The sequence below is a fragment of the Photinus pyralis genome, unplaced genomic scaffold, assembly GCF_008802855.1.
Source record: "Photinus pyralis isolate 1611_PpyrPB1 unplaced genomic scaffold, Ppyr1.3 Ppyr1.4_LG7, whole genome shotgun sequence".
NCBI classification, from domain to species: domain Eukaryota; kingdom Metazoa; phylum Arthropoda; class Insecta; order Coleoptera; family Lampyridae; genus Photinus; species Photinus pyralis.
In genome coordinates, this window is record NW_022170738.1 from 13021809 (window position 1) to 13038964 (window position 17156).

General features: G+C 34.3%; 2 protein-coding genes and 1 long non-coding RNA gene across 4 annotated transcripts in view; 2 read left to right on the forward strand and 1 right to left on the reverse strand.

Moving 5' to 3' along the window:
* The window catches only part of LOC116177110, a 44926-nt gene extending 43635 nt beyond the window's left edge, over window positions 1-1291 (reverse strand). Inside the window, exon 1 of the long non-coding RNA XR_004146607.1 lies at window positions 1081-1291. This is a non-coding gene — a long non-coding RNA (uncharacterized LOC116177110). The remainder of the gene's footprint in view (window positions 1-1080) is intronic.
* A 9665-nt stretch (window positions 1292-10956) lies between these two features.
* LOC116177108 (FAD synthase-like) lies at window positions 10957-12091 on the forward strand. Of its 2 annotated transcripts, none has more exons than XM_031495983.1 (5): window positions 10957-11148; window positions 11195-11289; window positions 11341-11577; window positions 11622-11905; window positions 11953-12091. In XM_031495983.1, exons 1-5 carry the CDS (start codon window positions 11049-11051, stop codon window positions 12077-12079), a joined length of 843 nt encoding a protein of 280 aa, XP_031351843.1. In that variant the 5' UTR covers window positions 10957-11048; the 3' UTR covers window positions 12080-12091. The 2 variants fall into 2 exon arrangements, with proteins under 2 accessions (XP_031351843.1, XP_031351844.1); XM_031495984.1 differs by having other exon boundaries at window positions 10967-10994; window positions 11149-11289.
* An 890-nt stretch (window positions 12092-12981) lies between these two features.
* LOC116177109 (U-scoloptoxin(19)-Sm1a) lies at window positions 12982-13560 on the forward strand. Its single transcript, XM_031495985.1, has 3 exons — window positions 12982-13115; window positions 13167-13307; window positions 13357-13560. The coding sequence occupies exons 1-3, from the start codon at window positions 13061-13063 to the stop codon at window positions 13494-13496; spliced, it is 336 nt and encodes a 111-aa protein (XP_031351845.1). The 5' UTR covers window positions 12982-13060; the 3' UTR covers window positions 13497-13560.
* Window positions 13561-17156: the final 3596 nt, after the last annotated feature.

Consider the following 17156-nt stretch of genomic DNA (forward strand, 5'->3'; position numbering starts at 1 on the left):
ACGATTAACTAAATCTAACTGAATCTAACATGACTATGAGGGCGATGCTTTCAAATGATCCTTTTTTGTTCTTTATCTCATTGCGTAAAAATCCAATAAGAAATATAAAAGTAAAAAGTAATAAACGAAATAACTATAAATCCGTTTAAATATACTTAAATACATTTAAATCCCACAAACACAATAAATATTTATAAATACCTATAAATACAAATTAAATCGACAATTAAACACAATAACTATCGAAGGGTATTTATAAATAACTGTACCAATTTTTAGCCCTGTCTCACCCCTTCGAGCACCCCTCAAATTAAACCTATTCGGTCAGGAGAAATAGAAGAACACATCAGCCACTGAGATAAAGTGACCATCCCTCGTCCCGGTTGAAATTGTTTGGGTGTTTGAATGCCCTCGCTGTTTTTTTCTTTGGTAAAAGAAGGGCGAATGGGTTAGAGACTTAGGTTCTTGAAAGACAATGTTGTGGCCGTTTTGAAAAGAATGTTCAGCAACGCGAATCCAATTGCATGCCTTTTATTCAAAAATCCTGACGGTTTATGTATTTCCGATACAATTTTATTGTTACCACTTACTAGAGAGGTATAGCTCTTTACAAGTAGGAATAGATTTAGAACATAAGATAATTTTTTTTGATGACGAACCACCAATGCTGTCCTGCGGGTATAATACACGCAAAAGGTACAAGCCTTCAAATGCTAAAAATAAGCTTTGTTTATTTTATACACAACCGAAATCCAAAGGATTCTCAACAGCTACTCATTTTACTTGGTGCAGCGACTAACGAACAATCCTGTATGTACAGTGTATCTATTAACATTTACAGTTTACTTTCAACGATCAAATGAGTGCAAACGGAGAGGTTTCGCAGTGGTGTTCTACAAGTAAGACACAATGACAACGCAACGCAAACGTTAAAATGCAACTGCAATATAAAAATAGCGATCCAACAAAGAAACAACCCCTAACAGCGCCGTGCAAATTCTTAGGTTAGGATTACAACTTTCCTTATTAAACATGAGCTGTGCACGTATACGAAAATGAAATAAATATGACTAAACGTACCCAACTCTGAGAGCTTTTTCTCCACGGTCTCGTCCAATGAATAAAATCAATTTAATAAGGAACACCAGAAATCAAAATAACAAAAACACAATATAATGAACACGACGCATGCGGGTGGAACGCATGGAAATAAAATAGGCATCGGCAGTTTGTCTAATCGAACTTGCAATTTAACATTGTCCTACAAATGCGAATTACCCGAGGAAATTGCGGGCGGTGTAGTTTTCCAAATGAGAATGGCATTTTCCTACATTTAATTTTGATGATTCCGCTCTTTTTATCGTAAATGTTTAATAATTGCGTTCTGTAATATTGATACCGTCATCTGTTGGTCTTCCGCTACACTAAGTAAAGAAAACTCAACGTTGCTACTGTTCAAGTTATCTGATGAAAACTAATTATTCATCTAAACTTGGAAGTTATGAAGGAACAAAGTTTTCCGAAACGACAGGACATGTCCAACTTTCCCAATACATAAACTGCGACATTTTTCGAGATATTTATCTACAAAAAAGCAAGCGTTTCTAAAATTTTGGCAATGAAAGTTCTAAAACTAGGTCGAAGTATAAAAGTTGTACATTTTCTTACTCCTGGGGGTCGTATTCTGGAATAATTCTCATCAGGAATTTCCATTACTGCGAACTCATCATTCTTTAATGGGAAATAAATGGAAAGTATTGAATTATTTACCCATTTACTGTTGTTGGATTCAAAATTAGCATCACTGTATATATTCAAACTGAACGAAGAACGGAAAATGAATAGGAATTAGGACATCTGGACATACATTCATTGGGGCTCTAGGTTTTCGTCTTTTCGAATAGCAACTTTTGACTGCAACCACCATGCTGTTCTTCACCTTCACAGTCTTGCTCTGTTTCGGGTCAAGCATTTCTCAATTACGCTGCTTTGGTCACTGTGGAATCCATGGAATTTGTATTTCTATGGGTTTTGGCAGTATAATGCTCAAACTCAAACTGTAAGCAGAACCTCTTTGACTGCCCTCTTCGTCAAGAGGTATCGGAGAAAAATTCAAACCAAAGAGAATTATTTTACAAGTTGTCTTTGGATTGAGGAGAAGCAGCTCTCGTTAGGTCGCAAGAATATCCTTGGTACCAAGTCGATTATACATAGGCAGTTTATCCCTTAGTCGCATAATAGGTCCATACTATTTTAATGCCTTGTAACGGACACCGATTCTAGTGAATGCATTAGAAACTGCAAGGATCCCTGAACTGGATGATATCAAGTCTTAAAGTGACCCGACACTTAAAATGAAAGAATTCAGGATAAGTTCAACTGGTCATCAAAATGGGCGAGCATACCTTTGAATGGAAAAGGCGAAGATAAGCATGATATCGTATGTAAAAATCGTGTAAATAAACTACAAAAAAGCTGATAGCAATTTTATTTTACCTCCAATTAGTTTTATTTTAAAATGGACTTCCATGCGATTGGTAGAGATAACTATTTTATACACAATTGATAAGTAATTTAATTGAATCTGTACTGTACCTATACTTCTTGATTACGAATGCATCAAATTTGGAGTAAACATCACGCATAATGGTATATAATAATTTGTAACAGATTTTATTGATTATATTTGTATCATTGTATCATAAATAGGTAGGTACCTACATAAGAACTATGATACTCTTTATGACCACCTGAACGGCAGTTGTCAACAAATTATTATTATCTACTCATACAACCCATAACAAACAAACAAAAATCAAACCATCCACAATAATTACTGTAGCCACATGGTCCAAGTACTCCAAGTCTTGTCGAATATAATATAACAAATTCAAGGCACGCCAGGAAGTTAATTTTGTCACTAACAACTTTCTCCTAAGCGTATGCAATAAATGACAAGTATACTGCTTAACAACCAGGAGGAAGATTAGCGTATAGGGTTACCAGGTCTCCTATATTTAATATAGGAGTCTCCTATTTTAGCATCTTCGAAGATTAATCGATTAATTAATTAAACTATTCAGCCACCTCCCAATCTCAATAATTAAAAACCAGCACACACTCAAAGGTTTTAAAGGACCAATAAAAAATATTCTAAGCGAAAATGCTTTATACCGCCGATGAGTTTGTATGTACCTAAGTGCTCAAGGTTTTAAGTAATGTTATGTTAGGTACCTTAAGTTAAGTAATGTCAATGTTTTCCTTCTCCTTTCCTTATTTTCTAAAGAATTACCCGCAGAGTAGAACGCCTCTATACATAAAAACGTTCGGTTTACCTTCACAAGATGCGAGAGATGCGGGACCTTCTACATTTTCTAGCTGCAATAAAAAAAATTACAATACAGTCGTTGATGGAGACATTTCTGTCGTTTCGTCAAATATATACCCTGATATTCGATCCCGTGGAGAACCAAGAACATTTTCATTTGCAATTACAAGAAATTTGAATTGTGCACACCAGCCTATATCGCCAACCCTTGATAACTCCTTTCTATGCACATAATTATTGTGATTGTAAGTTTACATCAAAAAAGGGTCTTAATCTCGGTCTTAATATACACATATCTAACAAACATAAAACCCGATCTTTAACTAAAAATACATCACAAGTTGAAGAGAAAAACGATTACCTTCATGAAGAGGAAGTAGCGAAAATGTGTATCGATAACGTAGATGGTATTATTGGTATCCAACCAATATTTATTAAAAGCGATCCAAGGAACACTAATTCCACAACTGGTATTAAGTCATCACAGGAAACACATAATTCACAATGTCCTTATTGTGGCCAGGTTTGTAGAAATCAACGAGGTATAAATATACATATTCGTGGAACTCATGAAGTCATTTACAAAAAAAATTGTACTACCATGAAAGTTATTAGTAAGGGAAAATATTGTTGTGTCTTCACCGCTTGGGAAGATTGGATCTTCAAGTGCGAGTTTTGATAATGATGAATCCAATAAAACATGTAAGTTTTGTGGTAAAAATTTCATAAATATTACTATAGTGGATTTCCATATAAATCTAAAGCTCACCCTACTATACACATGAAAAATATTACGTTACGTTATGTAAAAGTAAAAAAATCGTTACTCAAAATTCAAAGTTTAAAAATTGTAGTAACCCTGAACGAAAAACCAAATCTGACCGTAGAAAACGAAAGGAAAGGTTTGAATATGACTTATTGCAATTCGAATTTTATAATCGAAGACAATAAGCAGTGCGTAGAGTTCTCGATGGGGAAAAAAAGGATGTAATTTAGGACTAGAAGAAATTTTTAATGAATTTTCGCAACGTTTTTCAAAACTAAATAATTGTACAAGACATTCTTATATCCACAACTAATCCTAAGAGGGGGGGGGGGGGTAAACTTTGATTACGAGTCCAAAATTAATCATGATGAAGTTCTTGCTGCAATGAAAACAAATTCGCGTGGTGGATACAGCTCCCGGTCCAGATAAGATTTTGATGAGGGTTTTAAAATATGGAAGAACATTGGAAGTACTGGCTGAAATTGCATCAGTTCTTATAGATAAAGGTGGTGGTCGTTCGAAAATCACAAACTGGCGACCAATAAGTATACGTTCCTTATTACGGAGAATGTATATTTAGAAAGAATTCTTAACAAAAGATTAAAGAACTACGTTTCTTTCAATACTAATGAAAGAGGTTTCGTCCGATCACCCGAAACACACATCAATACTTCGATTATTAATTCTGTTTTACAAACTGCCAAAAAACAAAAAAGAGATTGTTGCTTATTATATCTTGATATAGAGAAAACCTATGATAGTATTGGCCATAATCATTTACTAGCTACTCTCGAATCATAACTAATACAATAAAATTACGCCAAGTTATCCTCAATTTACAAGAACATAATACCACACAGATTGGAACAATTAAAGGAAAAACTAGGAAGATTAAGTTAGAACGAGAAGTATCTAATGCAAGGTTCTCTACTGTCACCAACACTATACAATCTTTGTGTTGATCATATTTTCGATGAGATTGCATTTCAAATCAACTTGGTTTTAAAATTATTGATCAAGCTCCACCTATTAGTGCCTTAGGATTTGCTGTATTGATTGGGAAATCAAAAGAATCCGCTATGACATTATATGAAACAGCTATTCATCTATTTTGTGAAATTGGATTGAACTTAAATGTTAGAAAACCAAAATTATAAATATTATCAAAGGCAAATTGTTTGAAGAAGAGATTAACTTAAATGGATTATTAATTAAATCCCTGAACAAAAATGAAACTATTTATTTCTAAGTAGAACTGGTATTTTAAGGAAACTATAATTACTACAGAGAACATAAACACTTATTAAATAATAGCTAATAGCCAAAGCAGCTGATACTAAATATATAAATAAAAAAAAAATATTTAGTCAATTTTAATAACGAGATTACCTTTAATCCACCAGTAATCGTTAAAAAATTGAGAACAAAGCTGGATACCGTTATTTTATTTCTCACCCTTTTCTGAAGGATATTCAAAGGTTAACAATTCTGAATTTCTATATTTGGCCCACTTTAACATACAATATCCAAACTGCTCCATTAATTATGTTGCAGAATGAATTTCTTAATGAGATTGAGAAAATGGTTCGCTGTGGTTTAAAAGAAATTTTAGACCTTCCTTCTGACTAACCAAATGCAATGATATTTGCAAAAAAAATAAAAAAAAAGGTCTCCAATTATTTTGCGCTGGTTGGGAGGCTTAGTTACAACACATTAATATATGTAATCGTCTGCAACTTTCTAATGCAGAAATCATTATAAAAACAAGAAATTTGGAAGATGAAAAGAAATTATGTTTGGCAAAGCTTAATTTAATGGATGAAGTCTTCCTGAACAAGCCCGTAATAGTATATTAAGTATGGAGAACGGTAAGGGATTTTTACCGTTCGAAGACAATTGTTTGGAGGAGGAGCGGAGCGACGACTCCAATTATTGTCTGAGATTGGTAACCCTTAACGTTCGACGTGCTTATAACATTGTGTACATCACTATACAGGGTGTTTTTTTGGGAGCTTTAGTTAAAAGTTTCTGGGAAAGTAAAATAGGTAGGATTTTGAAAATTTGTACTTAGGAGTTACTCTGAAGGCCGAATCGATGTAAAATATTTTCAAAATGGCCGCACTTCCGGAAACACCGGAAGTAGATAGTAACTTCGTTATTTTAAATGGCAACCCCTATTTTTGCATTTTTGGATTCTACGTGAAATTTCAGTTCTTTTGATACCCATATGTCATATCTGCCATTTATGGTTTTTAAGTTATTTTGACTTTAAGAAAAAAAAATGGCGGATGCAGATGGTACCTTGATAATTGATTACTTGAAAAAGGTTATAGTCATGGCAACCCATTTTTATCAGTGCATAGAGAATGAATAGGGCTTTCTTTTACTGTACTTAAAACAAAGTTAAGTTGCGTACAACCGCACCTATGGAGATCCAAATTTAAGAAACTTCAAAGTCTATAAACTCAGTTTTTTTAAATGGAATGACCATGTTCTTAATATTGCATGAGATAGAGAATCGAAATTGGCATATTTTGATATTACATGTTCCTATAGCTATCTTTAACAGTTTCTGATTTATTCCCATTTCATTGAATTGATCTCGGAATTGATGCCATTTTTTTTTCGCATTTTCTTTTTAGTAGTTGGCCATGATTTTATAACAATCGAATTTTAAACAAATCAAGGAATGGATTCTTTAATACCACTGATTCTAGCTCTAGTCTAAATAATTCATTAATAAATAACTCATTTAATAAGGATATAGGACAGAAAATTTTTGAAAAATCTAAACAGAGTCGTTCAACTGAATTTCTTAAACAACGTATAAGTCTGGAAATTAAGAGAGGTAATGCGATATCTGTTCTAGCAACAATTCCATACCAAAAATGTTTCAACAAAGTTTTTTATATTTTGCATTTAATTTATTTTGTTAATCTTGCATTTGCAATTCAATTCATTTTCTTAAATATTCTCTTGTAGAGCTTTGTATAACTTGTGCTTCAACGGTTTGTAGTGCATTAGGGGTACAAAATTTCAAAAATTCATACAATTTCGTTCTAGTTTTCGAATGAATGTACGGAAAGCACGCGCCGCGATTCTGCCCATTTCACCATAAATAACAATTAAATTCCAAAATAGGTGAAACCACTGCGAGTCATTTTTCGATTTTTGAAAAACTTATGTTAACCTATAACAGTGGGTGATGGATTAGTGTCACTAGATTTGTTTAAAATTCAATTGTTATAGAATCATGGCCGACTACTAGAAAATCCAAAAAAAATAGTGTCAATTCAATAAAATGGGAATAAGTCAGAAACTGTTAAAGATAGCTATAGGAACATGTATTGTCAAAATATGCCCATTTCGATTCTCTATCTCATGGAATAGTAAGAACATGGTCATTCCATTAAAAAAAACTGAGTTTTTAGTCTTTGAAGTTTCATAAATTTGGATATCCATAGGGGCGGTCGTACGCAACTTAACTTTTTTTTAAGTGCACTAAAAGAAAGCCCTATTCATTCTCTATGCACTGATAAAAATAGGTTGCCATGACTACAACCGTTTGCAAGTAATCAATTATCAAGGTACCATCTGCATCCGCCATTTTTTTTCTTAAAGTCAAAATAACTTAAAAACCATAAATGGTAGATATCGACATATGGGTATCAAAAGAAGTGAAATTTCACGTAGAATCCAAAAAAGCAATAAAAAATAGGGGTTGCCATTTAAAATAACGAAGTTACTATCTACTTCCGGTGTTTCCGGAAGTGCGGCCATTTTGAAAATATTTTACATCGATTCGGCCTTCAGAGTAACTCCTAAGTACAAATTTTCAAAAACCTACCTATTTTACTTTCCCAGAAACTTTTAACTAAAGCTCCCAAAAAAACACCCTGTATAGGTAACCAGTTTATTTGTCAACATTGAAATTAACAATTTTATAAAATTGTGCATGTGTGATGTAGTTTGCTAGCTTAGCACTTCCGTTATGACTTTATGAGCGAGGTATTCGCAGGTGGCCGAATGGTATGTCGAAGATTCTTTACAGAACAAAATTATAATTGGAATGTATTAAGAAAAACGAAAGCACATCTTCAAACACATTGATCTCTATTGCTTCAGGTTTAAATGAAGAACGTGTTCCTTCTATAGGAAACAACAGCACAAATTGTACATTTAATGTAACAATAATTAAAGATTAAACGTAATGTAAGACTGTTGATTTTGAACTGTTTTTAAAAAGGCAATCAAAACAGACTCTCTGTCAAAGCTGGAGCTGGGCAGTATATTCGATTTTGTAAATACTTTTTAGTATTCAAATCCATTTTGGTGCGTAGAATCCAAAACAATTCGTACTTTTTCGATTAGACTTCTCAATCAAAAGTTATGGACTAAAAACCAATTTCAAAAGAAAATCCAAAGAGCTGTAACTTTTGAACTAGTAGCCCAATCTTGGAAATGTTTGAAATTATGGATTCTACAGGCCACATTCTATAAGAAAATTTTTTTCCGGGTCAATCTGAGACAATTTTTTTTTCGGGCCTCAAAAAAAATGCAGTACTAAAGTGTATATTTGAGAACAATTTAGAAATGTTTAGGGGAAGTTTCCATTGTGACAAAATCAAATATAAAAATCCGATACAACTGAATACCGAACGATCCTGGAGTGAAACTTTTTGACTCGATAGTCTACTTAACTTAAAAACGATAGGGACCTTTCTTATATCCTAAAAACCATGTGTACCAATTTTCAAAGCGATCGCACGTTTCTAAACAAACTATCATGCACACGGACAAACGGATGGTCAAAAATGGATCGCTAGGATTAATTTCAGAAAGGCGTACCTATCATGTGCACGACGCTTTAAAAACTGGTACACGTATTCTTAAGGATATAACTGGTATAAGAAAGGTCCTGGTAGGTACCTCCTATATAATAATATAATAATAATAATACGCTTTTACTCTCCTTAAATTTGTATATAACAATAGAAATTGAAAAAAGCTAACCCCATACAAAGTATAACTTGATTTTTTAAGTATTTGAATACTTTTCAATGTATCTGTATCTAGTATTCGCTTGTGCTGGACGTAAAAGTATTTAGTATTCAAATACTTTTTGAAAGTATTCTGTCCAGCTCTGCTCTCTGTGCATCCTAACATCCTAGCCACTCAGCTTATAGACAACTTATTTATTCATTTATAGGCAAACAGGTTCGATTAATTATTTATGTACGTACTTTGATCAACATGAAAATTGGAATACTTACAATAATCAAACAAAATTAATTTATAAGTAAGAGGGTTTTCAATGGATTGCTCTCGGCATGTCGTAGTTAATTTAGTGCGCTATTTATTACAAAATTTACTTATTGTTCATCTGAAACAGATTGTAAATATGCCATAAAAATTAAAAAAAAAAGTTATTACCAAGAATAATCTTTACTAACAGGAACAAAAGGTTCTGGAATTCAAACGCACACCGAATGATGACAATTGCGTATTAGAGTAGGTATCAATTTCCGTAGTAATATCTTGCCCAAATTCTGATTACTATCTGTTGAAATTAACCAAGTACCTGTGAAGATCAAAATTTACCTAATTATTCTCTATTATTTACCTGAGCTGGCTGGAAGTATAAATTGGAATTTGGATTATTTTGGAAACTAGGGGAAGATGTATTAACATTCTCTTTCTGAAGTTCAGCAAGCTACCTGAGGATGTAGCGGGTAGGAAACGAATATAGGAGGATCTGTTTAAGCATGTACGAGTGCTCATCTGAAACGAGGATTGCTCCTGTGAAACCGTGGACAATACCACGCTTGGAGCTGCAAGAAGTAGTCATGGAGAGTCGTTTGCCATTACGATTAAGGAGCAAATGGAGTTAAGATTCAACTATACGCATTTCTGGACCGATTCATGGACTGTACGTACTTTGTTAGCTCAGATCGGATACAAGCCGATACAAGGTTATTTTTAGCTAATGATTTAATGAGTACCAGGCTTTGAAACAGAAATTGGAAATTCCACTCAAAAGTGCTCTTGGTCAGCTCAATCCTTATTTCCTAGCATATTTGGATGATGAAAGGGATTGATGAGAGTTCAAAGACGCACCTGACATTGAGAAAGGGGTGAAATTCCCAATGATACTGGATCCTGAACACTTTTTGACACAACGCCTTCAAAACCATCATGAGCGAGTGGGATACACAGGAGTAGAACGTGTTCTCAATGGTTTGCGTTCAAAGTTTTGGGTTCTCCGGGCGCGTCGTCATATTCGAACTTTGTGGAAGAGATGTGATGGGATGTCAAAGGAGAGGAGCGACCATTGTATGTAACTGTTGGAAGGTCAAGGGAGAAACGCTATGAAATCTTGCTTCTAAGACTTTCCCTTCGTGCTGTTCATTGGGAGCAGGAAGATTGCTTTGAAAGGATTCATGGCGAGACGAGGTGCGCCCAAGAAGCTTATGAGTGATAATAGGAGTTTCGGAGGAGCTCTTCTTGAGTTGGATAAGGACAGGATCTCGCGTGCTGCGACTATGGGGAGGACTAAAAAGTCATTTATTTCTCCAGCCAGTCCCCACATGTGTGGAAGCTGGAAACGACTTGCTGGAATTGTGAAAAGTGCACTTTGGGCTGCTCTTCATGAAGTGGCTCCAAAGGAGGAAGTACTGACTACTGAAGACCGTAAAACTAGAGGTGAAATTGAAATTGAATTTTGGCGTGAACATTTAAAGGTATCGGTCTGCTATCTTTCGTATATAAACTGAACTGAATGCTCATATTTTATCTTTCATTTTATTTCAGTTGCGACAGATGTCGCTACCCATGGCAACAGAAATTTTCCATTTCACTACAGTAACGTTAGAGTTAGATGTCAGAACTATGTTAATTGTGGTTAGGTTATTATTTATATTTTTTATTTAATCATCATTATGCAAATTATTATAAATGGCAAAATTAGTTCATGTCAACAGTATACTACTTTACAATCTGCACAAGATCATGTTTAGTTCTAGCACTTCAGCTGTAAAAACTGTAGGACTTTTAGGTAAATCGTCTAAAAAGGTTCTACCCAAATGACATTGGAATTGCAGTAATTGGTGATGAAATACTGAAGGGCCAAGTCGTCGACAGTAATTCGCATTACATCACAAAGCGCTTACACCAATTAGGCTTAAAAGTGGAAAAGGTAAGTGTGAAATAATGAATTGGTGTAGTACCAAAGAGGAAACACTTGCAGATAACAGTTACAGGTGACAATAAGGACGAGATCAGTGAGGAAGTGAAGAATTTTTCTTTGAGGTATGACTATGTTATTACAACTGGAGGAATAGGTCCCACACATGATGATGTCACATTTGAAAGTGTTGCAGAAGCATTCAATGAGCCTGTCATTTTACACCCAGAACTAGTCAAGATATGTGCACAGTTTTATGGTACTACTGATCCTGAGTCCCCGGGGATGAAATTGGCTCGTGTATGTTCTGCTTTTAGTTGCATTCAGTGGACGACCTGTTTTAGGTACCCAAATCGTCCAAACTCACATTTGCACAAGAAGATGGTGAACTAAGGACCCACTATCCAAATGTATCAGTCAGGAATGTCTACATGTTTCCGGGTATTCCTCAACTGTGCGAGAGGTTGTTTGATAAATTAAGTGGGCAACTTTTTGAGACTACAAATCAATTTTATACAAGGAATGTGTATTTTAATGTTACCGAAGAGAAGATTGCAAATGCACTAAGTTTGGTGGTAGCTGAGTACCCTGGTGTTCTTATTGGTTCATACCCTGAATTGTTTAATAGGTCCGGTTTTATATGCGGCTGCATACTGATTGATGATTTTTTTGTAGGTACTACAAAGTTAGAATAGTATTAGAATCTAGTCAAGAACAAGAAATGGAGCAGGCATATGTGAAATTATTACAAATTGTTCCTCGAGAAGTGATTGTACCTCAAGAAAAAATTTTTAATAAATGATTGTTGATTTATTTCATTGTAGTATCATTTATACCTTTCTCTGCATGTTATGTAGCTAGATATAATGTGAACCACATTGTTCAATATAGGAGTTATAACTAGGAAAGACTATTGCATGAGAATTAATACCACTACCTTTTTTTATTATACCTTAGCTTTCACAATCGCGTGTAATTTAGGATATTGCTTCCAAATCTGTTCCACTTTTTAATCGCAGTATTGTTTGAAGTTTTGAATGAATGCACCAAAAGATATAAGATTTAAATGCCTTTGACATTTCCATCATATATTCCAGCATTATCGTTGTATTTAAGACTTTATTCGTAACTTCCTATTCATCCATGGAAACAACTTTTCATATTCTTTCTTTACTGGGTTTGGATTTTACACCTGCCAACGTTTGTTTAGATTAAAACTAAACCAGCATTTAAAGCTTTAAAAGCCTTGAAGTTGCGGTCCAAAAAACCAAGGGACACTGTTGACGACGATATACAATGTATGTATCACGTTAGTTATTTTAAATCAATTAGTTATGCTCCGATCAAACATAACACAATGTCCGTTAGTCACCTTTCTTTGTTTTCGTAACCCTTTTGCTTTCGCTTCCCCAAACATTAATTGTTACCTACATATCTTTAAAATTAGTCAATTTGAAGATGCTCTTGTAATGTATTTTCTTCGTAAAGCACTTGCATTTGTACTGTATTGCTTTTGATTGGTCACATTTAGAATTGATGAAGTAAACTACTACTGTGACCTTCTACCCTTAATTACTCCTTAACAATGTAAAATTAAATAGAGTAAATCTGTAAACCAGATCATCCACTTCTAGGATCAAAATAGCATAAAATTGGAATTGATGGAAGTGGAGGAAAAACGTTCCTAGAAATGTAATGCGCAGATTTAGGATAAACAGATAATGATGATAAGGTACTGACACGATCAAAAACTTGGACGATAAGACCAGAGACATTATTTGTTATGATGTCCACGTACGCTGTGCTCATAGCTTGCCTGCTTCCAATGTTGATTTTGGGTGAGTCATGCATATACATTGTCATCTAATTTGGAGGGTGGTTTTTTGTAGCAAGTGAAGATTTTAAGCCCGAAGGCCCGTGTAACAAAGTGGGAGGGCAATGTGTTGGGGAAAAGCAGTGCGCTTCATCAAAATCGGACGAAAACCTGTGCCCAATGCAGAAAGATAAGGGCGCCGTATGCTGCCGTGGACGTAAGTTTCCTTGTAATTATTTACGAGTGGCTAACGTGCCTATTTTCAGAACTGCGAAACGAATTTCGTTGCCACCATTTTGGAGGAATTTGCCTGAAATCAGGAGCGCGCTGCAATGCTAATTTAAGAAAACCGCAAGCCACTGACTGCCAATCTGGGGAAATTTGTTGCGTCCTTCTCCAAATGTAGATGTCAAAATTTGTTAATAAAGTGTAAATAACTGTAACATTGACAATAATAATTTTATAAACGTCTCCTTTTGTCTGTACAAATTTGCGTTGCAACATCCGAGTTTATTATGGCGGGTAATATCCAAATGAAATACATAGCTTTATCGAAACATACTAGATAAATTGTATCCCTCATTACGACAAAATTATTACTTTCTCCTTGGTTACGACAAAACAAATCTTAAATTTTTCTTATGATGGATAACGTCGAAATCGTTCCCCAAGATATTTTATTAGAAGCGGAAGAAGTTTCTTTAAATCTATTGCCAATTCAGTCCCGAGAATTATACGAAAAAGAGTACCGTGAGTTCTGTACCTGGCGTGAGGCGCGTGGAGCAAAAGGAGCTTCAGAACCTATTTTGCTTGCGTACTTTAAGACCAAGGTGAGTACTTAATTTGGAACTTTCCTTTTCGATCTGTTCCTTCTTATACCTGTATTGTTACAACATTGTAGGCGGAAAAATATGCACCATCTACGTTATGGACTCACTACTCCATGCTGCGGACTTGTTTGGATATAAAAGAAAAAATGAAAATTAACAAATGTAGTGTCCTGATTGCTTTTTTTTTCAAATAGAAGTGTCCAGAGGCCAATCTGTAGATATAAACGGTCATGCTAATAAATAAAAACGCGCTTTTAAGTCTCAATAGACAAGTTGATAAGTACCTGAACCCAATAGCTTAGCCGCTTTCTTCCATACAGGTTACGTTAATATTAGAACTCTTGTATTATGGTAACTATGATATTATGAAGGGTAACTATGCTATTATGAGAATTTGTTATTTTGGGGTACTTTTCACGCAAGTTCACTAATAAATTAAGTACGCAATAAATGTCATGTTTCGATAAAGGATGTATTATCGTTGAGTGTTTATTTCCCTGAATGAGGAGATCGATTTCCAAACAATAGGTACTACGATCGATAAGTAGATTAAAACTGTAAACACACGAACAATCTTTGATTGGAAAACACAAAGACGTCATGGAGAAATTTCTACGGTTTTTAAAACCCTTTTCCCAAGAGAAGTTTGCTGAAAGATTTTTAGAACCAGAACGTTTTTAGAATGGATTATATCGGATTCTAATGGGGATGTATTATGTTATCAAAAATCTCTAAACCTTCCCCTTATAGTTTTATTCGTTGAAGTTTTTAAAAATAACAGCGACTATAGTTTCGGCGTACTGCCATCATCAGGCGACTAGAAGTGTATCACAATATAGCAAATTTGAAAACATTAAGAGCTAGTACTTACTGTGAAAGTTAACAGGAAAACGGTAAATTACAAACGTTGAAGACATGTTGTTTAACAACATGTTCGTCTTATTCGTCTTCAACGTTTGTAATTTACCGTTTTCCTGTTAACTTTCACAGTAAGTACTAGCTCTTAATGTTTTCAAATTTGCTATATTGTGATACACTTCTAGTTGCCTGATGATGGCAGTACGCCGAAACTATAGTCGCTGTTATTTTTAAAAACTTCAACGAATAAAACTATATGGGGAAGGTTTAGAGATTTTTGATAACATAATACATTTCAACCCCCATTTCGAGGAACGATGGATCCAACTCAAAATTTCTAATGGGGATTTCTAATGGGGTTTTTAAGAAAATTTCTTCAATCCAGATTTATCTTTAGGGAGGTCTCTATCAAATTGTCGAAAAGTTTCTTTAAGGTTTTCTATAGAAACGTAACAAATTTCGTAAATTTTTCAATTCGGTAGGCTGCCCAATATCAACTTTCTTATTTATTAATATATTTTGTTGACATTTTAAACACAGACACTTCTAGTAAAGGCAAACATATCGCATATAGGTACCCAGTAAAAGTCAGATGCATCCAGATTGCGCAATGACAACTTTCTAATCCAGTAGCTTTTGTCAAAATCTTAACATTTCTGTAGCATCTGCTAAATCAAAAATCCTTTCCTGCTAACATGCTCCATATACACCATGTTACGGACCCAATACCTACATAGACTTGAACCTCCGCCTACCGTTAAATCTATTCTTACAATAAACAATGTACAGCAACTCTCTATTATTATATTTTTGGGGCTCTAAGAGCTTTTGTTTTTAATGAATAATTCCCGTTTCACATTTGTACAGTGACGATGACAAATAATAAGAATTCCAAGAACTGCATTTTAACTTGTTAGAGTCTTGCCTCGCACATTGAATGACTGAACAAATACGCATTATTGCTACTAATTGCAGTGACGTGCTCGTAATTAGGTAACAAAAAGGGTTATTCATTAAAACGCAATAAATACTAGTTTAATTGGTGTTCTTTGATTGAATTAGTGCAAAATATGCAAACAGTTTTTATGTATATGCAAACATATGCAAAATTATATATCTTGCATAATTTCTAATAAAAAGGGAATTACGATAAACACTAGCAATAGAGATGCTTCTCTACGTTTTCTGCAAGAAATGATTGCCTCCTGTCGCTAAGAATTAATTTATAAGCACTAATCAGGGAAACTTCTCTCTACATCAACGGAAGTAATAGGTGCACTAGAAAATATTGGGAGCAATCGCCAAACCTTCCACACTATCACCTATCAACACCGTAGAGAAAGAGAAAGAGAAAATAGTTTGAAAATGAAGAATTTAAACATCAATTAAATCGATAAATCTTCCTTCCGGCTATTACAGTATGTTTCATGATCTCATTTGTTATGAAAATCCGCAAAAATGTATTAAAAATTTAAATTAATATCGATTAAAACTAGCAAAAATTGAAATACATCTTAAAATAAGTGTACAAAGCATGCAAGTTTATAATGTGAATGCAAATAATATCAAAATATGCAAGATATGCAAAAATAAAATGGGTTTAATTCGGTTTAATCGCTTTAAAACGTTGCAAATCGAAAATGCACAAAATGTCATACAAATACAACCAAAAATAAAGAGTGTCATCTACAAATTCGAAACGAAATAAAAAGCGAATTGAAGCTAAAGTGGCTAATTTTGATATCCGTGGGAACTGTAAAAATGTTATCTTCTGATGATACTCTCTGGCTCCAATAATTAATGATACTTTTGATAAACTTTGTGCTTAACACCCGACTCCATCACGAGAACTTTCATTTATGGAACTTTCTCAGATTTTGTTTATTTGTCAGTGGATGTAATGTAAGTGAAAAAGGCTATAGCATCTTTCCCAAGTGGTTCTTCAGAAGAATTGATGGTTTGATGCCCCAACATTTGAAAGATCTAACCTCACTTTCTAATGGAAATGCAGGGATAAAATTTCTTAATTCCATTACCGATTTGAGTAATTTTCTTTGAAGTACTTTATGGTGTCAGCTTATACGCATTACGAAAAAATGATGGTGGCTTCTGTTCCGGAAATAACGATATGGATATTATGAACAATTTTGGATACGACAAATCAAAATTAGCCTTGATATCCCACAATTTCAAAGAAGTTGAAACGAAATTAATATTCGAAGAAAGATGTTGACATTAATTTTGATGATCCCTTCGATTCTGCTCGGTTCCTTGCTCTACAGGCTACCGAATCGGGATCATGGCTCAAAGCCCTCTACCATCTCTTAACATTACTACTTTCCTGGAGAAGGGATGCTACTTGATGAGCAATTCAGTTG

Bases quoted from the DNA above. Each gene is read 5' to 3' on its own strand.
- LOC116177108 (XM_031495983.1), top strand. From the start codon at position 11,049: ATGGCAAAATTAGTTCATGTCAACAGTATACTACTTTACAATCTGCAC. The intron at 11,149-11,194 runs GTAAATCGTCTA...TTGGAATTGCAG, and splicing joins AAAAACTGTAGGACTTTTAG to TAATTGGTGATGAAATACTG. The intron at 11,906-11,952 runs GTCCGGTTTTAT...ATTTTTTTGTAG, and splicing joins TACCCTGAATTGTTTAATAG to GTACTACAAAGTTAGAATAG.
- LOC116177109 (XM_031495985.1), top strand. From the start codon at position 13,061: ATGATGTCCACGTACGCTGTGCTCATAGCTTGCCTGCTTCCAATGTTG. The intron at 13,116-13,166 runs GTGAGTCATGCA...GGTTTTTTGTAG, and splicing joins GCTTCCAATGTTGATTTTGG to CAAGTGAAGATTTTAAGCCC. The intron at 13,308-13,356 runs GTAAGTTTCCTT...GCCTATTTTCAG, and splicing joins CGCCGTATGCTGCCGTGGAC to AACTGCGAAACGAATTTCGT.